Below are 9,195 nucleotides of genomic sequence, written 5' to 3' on the forward strand. Positions count from 1 at the left end.
TTATCTTCTGATAGCCCACCTCAATTATGAGTTTTACATGTGTTTAGCCAAAGATAACTGTTTCATTAGTTAATTTATCTACACAACAGGTTTATAAGTAAACCACAACTTCCTTCATGGTAATTGATTAGAGAATTCAATTAAATAAATCATTTTCTCGCTCAATATTTGCATGCCTTACAGTTAAAAGTTAAGGTTCCCTCCACTAAGGAGAAATAACCTAACATATTCTAAAAGTAGTTTTAGGTTAAAATAAACAACTACAATTTATGTAGGTCTCAAAATTAACTTGTGTATATTTACAATCGGTATATTATGTCGAAAACCAACCTGTATCTCCAAAATTTTCAATCAAATTAGTTAGTGCAGCATTGGCACTCTGTTGAAACTCTTCCAAAGATTTCACAAGATGACATGGTTGTGTACTAGTTTCCTTTTTCACTGTTTCTAATACCTTCCCCTCTTCTTTAATTACAAGCTTTATTTCTTGTAACATATTTGTAGTAATTATTTTATCTATTTATGATACCTATATACCCAAAAATCAAAACAAATAGACGAACTGTCACTGTCAAATATTTTAAGTTTCTTTTTTTTAAGACAAGGGACTACAATCCGTACAGCTTTGTTTGAGTATATTTGTACACCACTTGTTTGATCACCTGCAAAAAACGGAACGTTATAATAGATTTTTATTATCTGAATATACAATAGCCGTTGAGAGTAAGCGAGATAACTGTTTAAATTTATCAAAGACCTTGTATAGAATAGACGGAGCATATTTAAGACGAAAGAAAAACATAGGTTTTGTCTTTCGCACTCATATGAGCCGTCATAAGTTAAAAAGAGATAAATATACTATCGCCGGTACGTCTTTTGTACTCGCGTAGCGGGTTTGTTATAGAAACGTACCTATTGTATATGTTTTTGTATCAAGACCACTAGTGCCGTTCCATGTTTTTATCGACATTATTATCGGCTAAATATTTCATGTTAGTCCAAGATCTAAAAATTTATACTTTACAAATTGAATGATTAATTAAATACAGAAATAACGACCTAGTATTCATATCTGGGTGGGTAGAACCTCAAGTAAATTAGTTAAAACGATTTACTTGTTCAACGCAATTATCATCGACAAACTTGTTAAAGGTCAATTTAACATTTCTGAATCTATGTCATTTCGCAAGGTGTTATGGCCGAGGAGGTCAGGACGGTCCATCTAGTCCAAATATACTATAGTATCATTTTAATACGACATTGCGGCCAGGTTGCTATAAATCACATACCTACCCCGGGAAGAACGCTTTGTTTTGTTTTCGCTCTAAATCATGCTTGATTCAAAAATATTTTATAACAATTAAATACACGTTTTCTACGTTTTTCATTGACTTGACCGGGAATCGAATCGGCTCTCGATACAAGAAGCAGACGACCTTCTAGTATATTTCGGGGATTATCTTAATGCGATTAAAGAATAAAAGCAAATACTTCTTTATAAGATTTTTATTCAATATAGTTAGAATACAATGACCACGAAGCACTGAACAATTCCGACTTTTGGTGATAAAAAAAAAATATTTCCTCTTGTTCACTTTCTTTAGAAGTGTATAGTGTCGGCTCTGGTCGTTATAACTTTACCTGCAAGAATGGCACATATTAACGTGGAGCACACAAATACACAAGCATTGCATGTTTACACATTGCACATAGAAGGAATAATCACAGGTACTTACAAAAATAGTTATTCATACTAATTATTTTGTGCAATAGAGAATATTTGTATTGTATTGAATTATTTTTTCCATGCTTATGTAGAATACAAAAACGAAATAGCTGCAAATTCATCTATAAACTTATAACTAAACTTAAACTCACCTTATGTGAGATATGTGAGTGAATATTGTTGGTACTGCATCTTTATGTAATATTTTTGTTTGGTATCCTGCTCGATAGAAAGCAAGATACATCGAAATGTAATTAGCACAGGCTTAAATAAGGAGAAGGCGTCCTTCAGAAGAGAGAATCATCTCGTTTCATGGTCTGAATCTAATTGTTTCTTAATTTCTTGTTTCGTAAATTAGGATATTTAGGAAATCTGGAAAATACAATATCTTTATGTAATCTTCATCCAAATCGGAAACAGGTCGAAAAATAAATTAAACGTGAATAGAATAACACAACATGTAGATGTTACATTCAAACATAATATTATGATATCGACATCAAAGGACAACACTACTTATAATACTTTGGGTACATGATCTGTCAAAGCTGATTAACGTAAAATGTGAAATCAATTATTTGTACAAATGTGACGGCTTTGCTGAAAATATGCGTCTGCATCGTGTTTAGGGCTCAATAAACTTTACAAAAACCAGACCAGGTAATGTATTTCTTGCACACAAACATGTATTATGTGGTCGATAACTTACCCATGGTGAGACATAATTGGATCGTTCTCCATTATAACACCCATTCTACTCTCACAACCAATAGCTTCGCAAGCCATGGTTCATAATGAATAACTATTTCACAGATTTTTTATATAAAAAGTTAAAATAACGTCCCAAAACACCAAAAAACTAACTGCAGGTTTGGTATCCAGCTGGCTACCACAACATCTCAAAACGGTCAACACTGACGTTCTAGACAGCGGTGTTTGTCTATGTTTGTTTCTTTTTTTCACAGAGATTGTTGCCATAGGGAAGAAAGAGAGCTGTGATAGTTTGATCGTCACTCTAAATTATTATCTGTCTATTCTACAGGGTGTCCCGTAAAGAGCACGACAGACTGAAATGTAAGGAAGATTGAGGTGTGCCCTACTCGATAAAAAAAAATGACCTCAGTAAAAGTGTCACCGTTTTCGAGATATTCCCGACTTTTTATTTTTTTCGACAAATTCCGCTTTTGGTCAGTTTTTTTGTTGCTGTGTGTACAAGAAAGCAGATAACTCTGTAATTTATTTTTGTAAATATTCTAGAATAGTAGATCTACCATATTTAAATACTATTTTGCTAAATATCATTAAGTATCTTTGAAAAAAAAAACATTATTCTTATTATTTTTTTGTACAAAAATTATTTACCTCAACTTTGGCATTCGGTGGTGAAAAAAAAATGTACTGGACTGTCACTGCACATTTTACAGATAAATTACTTATTTAATAAGGATTTCAGAAAGGTATAATACTGGCCATATTTTTGTAGAAAAAGAAAAGAAATTGCCAGTATTGTGCAAAAGGGGCTAATTCACATTAAATTTGAATAATAAATAAAATACACATGTTTGAGTAAAAAAATCATTTTTTAAGCGAGAAGAAGCGCGATCGTCGCGATTGAGTACCCGTCGGAAGGATGTGGTGCACGAAATCGTACCCCGTCTAAACGTAGTTAGACATAGTGTTGCTTACCAACAAGTTTACCTATACAACAAACTGCCTGTTTGTTTTAAAGAGATAACAAATAACACTATATTCAAGTCACGATTGAAAGCCTTCCTGTTAAGTAAATGTTATTATTCAGTTCATGATTTTATTGGTGATAGAGTTTGTGGTAGACTAAAACGTGATTAACGACTCCCTTGCAATGTTATACGGTATTTTTTTTTTTATTTTACTTTTGTTTTCCTTTCACGTTTGATGGTAATATTGTGACCTAAAATTGTAAAATTACTTATGACTACTTATTCTGTTGCATTTTTATCTTATATTCTTTTAAATTTTTATTATGTTAAGTTCATTTATTTTTTGATTGCTTGTTAAACTTATTTTGTACCATTCTATTTCAGTATTTCGAACACAATTCTTGTAATTGTTATGCGAATAAATACTCATACTCATACTCAATACTCTAATATTTAGTCAATGAATACATCTAGTATGTGCTCGAATTGCCGGCCTTCTTGTGCGATACACGCGCGGCACCTCTTAATGAAAGCCCTTTTTAACCGTCTTAAGCTTAATTCTGATATTTCTTGGGCTGCTGTATTAATTTGTTGTCGCAGGTGTTCTTCACTCTGAATAGCTTCTTTATACACCTTGTCCTTCATGCAGCCCCAATAAAAGAAATCCAATGGATTTAGATCGGGGGATCGAGCAGGCCAATTGATTGTGCCTCCTCGTCCGATCCATCGACGAGGGAATGTAGAGTTTAAATGGTCGCTTACTTGACGGCCGTAGTGCGCGGGGCACCCGTCGTGTTGCAGCCACATTGCACGCCGCTCCGCCAGTGGAATATCCTCAAGTAAAATCGGCATCTGATTTTGAAGAAACTCCAAGTAGTTATTGGCATTGAGAGTGGGTGGCAGTTCGACCGGTCCTAGTATTTGGCCATTGTAGATACCGGTCCACAAATTTATTTTGTATTGGTATTGAGATCGATCTTCCCGCGTCTCATGTGGATTGGATATCTGCCAGCTATGCAGATTGTGTAAATTAAAATAGCCATCGCGCTTGCATGATGACTCATCGCTCCACAAGATTTTATTAAAAAAATTGGGATCCGATTGATGTCGTCTCAGCATTTCTCGGCAAAAGTTAACTCGTGCCGGGTAATCCCGTGGCTGCAAACTTTGGACTCGTTGAATGTGGTATGGGTGATACGAATGACGTTGCAAAATTCTGTAAGCCGTAGATTTTGGAACCCCGGTACGTCGTTCGATCATCCGCACTGAAGTTGAAGGGTCTTCTTCAACTTCGTCCAATACAATATCTTCCTCTGCCGTTTGTGGTCGTCCTTCGCTCGTACGCTGCCCAGGTACACGCCCGTCAGAAATGGCTCTATGGGTTCGCGTAAAAACCTCATGACCTGGATGCCGGCGGTTAGGGTATCGCTCAGCATAAAGTCTCGCAGCAGCTCTGGCGTTACAGCGAACTTCGCCATAAATAAGATGCATATCTGCATACTCATGCGACGTGTACGTGGACGCCGCCGCCGCCATTATTTAAAGTTCAAGCGAACTAGCACAGCCAGTCACAGTTCAATTCACAACACAAAGTTCACAGATAACTAAGTCCAAATCGTTAGGCAAATCAAAGTCCGAGTTCCAAGCAAAAAACGTAGTACGATAGCAAAACAACAGCGGTAACAGAGCGACGACGTGTGCGCAGGAGAGCGTTAAGGATCGTACTGGCTGCCCTGGCTGGCGGCTGGCAGGCAGAGGAAGGGGCAGGAAAGTGACAAAGACAGACGCATCCTTTTGCTATCGTAAGAGCGAGATAGCAAACAGGATAGATAAGCACAATAGCAACGGCTGTAGATATGACAATAGAAAACTGTTTAATAATCGTTTAATTTCAATATATATTTTTACAACGTATTTATTTATTTTATTTAACAATAGTTACAACGTTTTCAGGTGGTAAGTATAATAGCTGATAGCGTCCAAGATGGCGATGGCGAGTGTTTTTTGAACGAGAGTTGTCCCAAGATGGAGTTGTTTCTGAACGAGTGAATGCAGTGAATGCCGCGGTTCGTCGCTGACGCACTAGATGGCGCTGTCACTTCCCGACATGCCCCCAGCCTTGGAAGGTCCATCTTCCAAAACGTTAACGCTGCTTGATGGAGATGGCTCCAGTGGTAATGGGCAGATCTTGGAGAACGCACGTTGAATGACGCCTGACGCCGTACGAATATCAGCAACGCGTGACACCCCATCTTTACCGGGATATAGACGTGTAATTCTTCCCATACGCCATTTCAAAGGTGGCCAATTGTCCTCTTTGATTAAAACAAGCGTATTAAGCTGTAAGTCGTCGGCCTTAGTCTTCCACTTTGTCCTCAACTGCAGCTCCGAAATATATTCTGTAGACCAGCGGCGCCAAAAATGTTGTCTCATCTGTTCTATGCGGTCGTAGCGAGGGAGCCGGTTGGCCTGCCTGGAGGTGAGATCGTCGTGCACCGGCGCTGTGAGAGAACGCCCGATGAGGAAGTGCCCTGGTGTGAGGGGTTGCAGGTCGTTGGAGTCTGAGGACATAGGAGATATAGGGCGGGAATTTAGGACAGCCTCAATTTGCGCTAAGACCGTGCTAAACTCCTCGAATGTTAAATTTGCTGTGCCTACTACACGTCGCAGGTGAAATTTGCAAGACTTCACCCCTGCCTCCCACAGCCCTCCAAAATGAGGCGCGTATGGTGGGATAAATCGAAATTCTATACCATTATTTGAAGCGAAATTGACAATATTAGTTTGAGCATCATCATCAAAACATGAGGATATTTCCTTTTGTGCACCTACAAATGTTTTCCCATTATCAGAAAAAATCTCTGTCGGTTTTCCACGACGAGAGATAAAACGTTTTAAGGCCAGTAAGTAATCATTACTTGAGAGACTACTTACAAGTTCCAAATGCATCGCTCGAGTTAGAAAACATATGAATAAACATATGTACCCCTTTATGAGTTTAGCCCCTCTGCCTTTGCGATTTAAAATATATATGGGACCGGCGTAATCAACACCACAACGAAAAAATGGAAACGTTTGCTCTAAACGCTCGGCAGGTAGGTTACCCATGATAGGGTTCAATGTTTTACCCCTTAAACGCGTACAAACAACGCAATCATAAATTACCTTTTTTGATAGGTTCCGAACTCCTAAAATCCACCAATTATCTCGTAAGTTGGCTACTAGTAACTGCGTAGCCGCATGTAGTAACTGCTTGTGTTCGTATTCACATAATAACACAGCGAAACGATGTTTACTGCAAAGCAAGATTGGATGTTTTTTATTATAACTGAAACTGGATGAATTACACAGTCGTCCACCGATTCTAATTACCTCATTATCGTCTAGAAAAACATTTAATCCAACAATTTTGTTGTATAGTTTCTTGTTTTTAACTGATTTTAAAGGTAATTTATTGCGTAAACAACAAAAAATGTCAGGGAATGATTGCAACTGAGCGAGACGGGCGAGCTTCTGCTCGGACGAGAGTAGTTCCTGTGCGCTTAAATCGATTACACGATTTGATCGATTGCCAGTAACGCTCGATTGGCTGAATGATTCATTGATCGATTGTTGTTTACGCGAGTTATTTATGAAGCGCAAAACATATGCAAATACGCGTTTTAATTTTATATATGACGAATATTTCTCAAAATCAATAACGTTCGGAAACTGTATACTAGTAGTTGTGGCAATGATAGGGTTGCCCCTAACTTCGGGTAAATTATTTTCAGACGGAATATTATTATTTCGCCAATTTGTTTCGCGATCGTATAAAAAGGAAGGGCCACTCCACCAGAGTGAAGAGCGGCTAAGCATGTCTAGATTAAGACCCCTAGATACTAGGTCTGCAGGGTTGTCACCACTACTTACATGTAACCACTGCATATCTCCTGTCAATTCGTTTATCTCCGTGACGCGATTTTGAACGAACGTTTTTAATAAATGCGGCGACATTCGTAGCCAGCCCATCACTATAGTGGAGTCCGTCCAGAAGAAGACATGATCGAAAGATAAACGCAGTGAATCGATTATTTTCTTATACAATTTCGCACCTATCAACGCGCCGCAAAGTTCTAGACGGGGAATACTCAATGTTTTTAATGGCGCGACCTTACTTTTTGCACATAAAAACTTTACAACAATGTCGCTGTCATCGTTATATGTCCGTATATATGCGCAGGCCCCATAAGCGGTCTGCGAAGCGTCCGTAAATATGTGAAGCTCGGTATATGGGTTGTTACCGCTTCGTACGAAGCGTGGAATTCTTAACGTATTTAAAGTCGAAAGAGAATCAATAAATTGATTCCATGTGCCAATGACGTCGCGCGGGACAGGCTCATCCCACCCGATCTTACATAACCAGAGCCGCTGTATTAGTACTTTAGATATAATGACGGCCGGCGAAAGCAAACCTAACGGGTCATATATCTGTGAAATGATCGAAAGCATATGACGTTTTGTTAACTGTGATACGTCATTAGGCTGCAGACTTGAAGTGAAGTATAAATTATCCGTATCGTTTAACCAACCTAGACCGAGAGTTTTGTTTTGAGTTAGCTCACCAACCGACAACTCCTTAGATATCGTATCGCACACGTCGAAGTTAAAAGTCCATTTACGCAATGGAAAACACCCGGATTTTAGGATTTCTGATGTTTTTCTGCAAATATCTAACAAAACATCTCGATCGTCGTGCCCAGTTATCAAATCATCTACAAAGAAATCATTATTTATAACGTCAGCGATGACGTCGTCGTTACAATCCTGAGCAAGTTGTTTTAAACACCGCATACTCAAGTATGGTGCGGACGCGGTTCCGTAGGTGACCGTGTTCAGTTGAAAGATTTTCAGCGGATCGGACGTCTTCTCTCTCCAAAGAATTAGCTGTAAATCACGCATATCTGATTGAATTAAAATCTGTCGAAACATCTTTTCGACATCAGCACAGCCGACGTATCTGTGCTGTCTAAAACGTAATAAAATCGAGAATATGTCATTTTGAAGTTTCGGTCCGATCTGCTGAATATCATTCAGCGACTTGCCTGAAGAGGCAGCTGCGCTTGCGTCGAACACGACCCTCAACTTCGTGGTGCTGCTACTCTCGCGGAACACGCCGTGGTGTGGAAGAAAATAATTCGAACTACCGTAAGTATTCACTTCAGTCATGTGATTCATTTGTTCATATTCACGCATAAATTCAACGTATAATTGTTTGTATGATGGTAAACGATTTAACTTACGTTCGAGCGACATGAATCTTTTTTCCGCCATATTGTAAGAGTCGCCGAGTAATTCGGGCGATTCTTTCAGAGGAATACGCACGGCGAATCTACCGTCGTCTTCCCGCTTTGTAGTATCCATGAATATTTTTTCACAATACTTTTCATCATCTGTGAGCAATTTGTCCACGCGTGGGATGTCTTCAACTTCCCAAAACTTACGCATTTCAGCGTCTAGACCTTGTACAAAATTGCACTGAATGTTGCCTTGAATTAATGAATTCGACTGAATAGGCCCTGATATTAACCATCCTAACTTTGTATTTTGCAGGTAAGGTCCATTGGGCAAACGAATTTTATTTTCGTGTAATAATTCCCAGAATTTATCTGCACCAATCAACAAATCGATGTCCGACGGCGTATAAAAGTTGGGATCTGCTAACGAAATATTTTCAGGAATGCAAGACATATCGATATCAATATGATGCGACGGCAAACGAGGAGTAATGCATGGCAGAACAATGCATGA

The 9,195-nt window shown here is 38.5% G+C and overlaps 1 protein-coding gene across 1 annotated transcript; it reads right to left on the bottom strand.

Moving 5' to 3' along the window:
• Window positions 1-5,274: 5,274 nt before the first annotated feature.
• On the bottom strand, window positions 5,275-8,892 carry LOC126367648 (uncharacterized). Its single transcript, XM_050011274.1, has 5 exons — window positions 8,688-8,892; window positions 8,014-8,159; window positions 6,778-7,641; window positions 6,571-6,700; window positions 5,275-5,966 (listed from the first exon to the last, which is right to left on the bottom strand). The coding sequence occupies exons 1-4, from the start codon at window positions 8,890-8,892 to the stop codon at window positions 6,698-6,700; spliced, it is 1,218 nt and encodes a 405-aa protein (XP_049867231.1). The 3' UTR covers window positions 5,275-5,966; window positions 6,571-6,697.
• Window positions 8,893-9,195: the final 303 nt, after the last annotated feature.

Source organism: Pectinophora gossypiella, chromosome 6, assembly GCF_024362695.1.
Source record: "Pectinophora gossypiella chromosome 6, ilPecGoss1.1, whole genome shotgun sequence".
NCBI lineage: Eukaryota > Metazoa > Arthropoda > Insecta > Lepidoptera > Gelechiidae > Pectinophora > Pectinophora gossypiella.

Excerpts from the sequence above, each read along its gene's own strand:
- LOC126367648 (XM_050011274.1), bottom strand. The coding sequence starts at position 8,892 with ATGCGTAAGTTTTGGGAAGTTGAAGACATCCCACGCGTGGACAAATTG. Across the intron at positions 8,160-8,687 it reads AAGATTCATGTCGCTCGAAC|ATGATTTGATAACTGGGCAC; the intron begins GTAAGTTAAATC and ends ATTTCTTTGTAG. Across the intron at positions 7,642-8,013 it reads CGATATCTAAGGAGTTGTCG|ACCGCTTATGGGGCCTGCGC; the intron begins GTTGGTGAGCTA and ends GACGCTTCGCAG.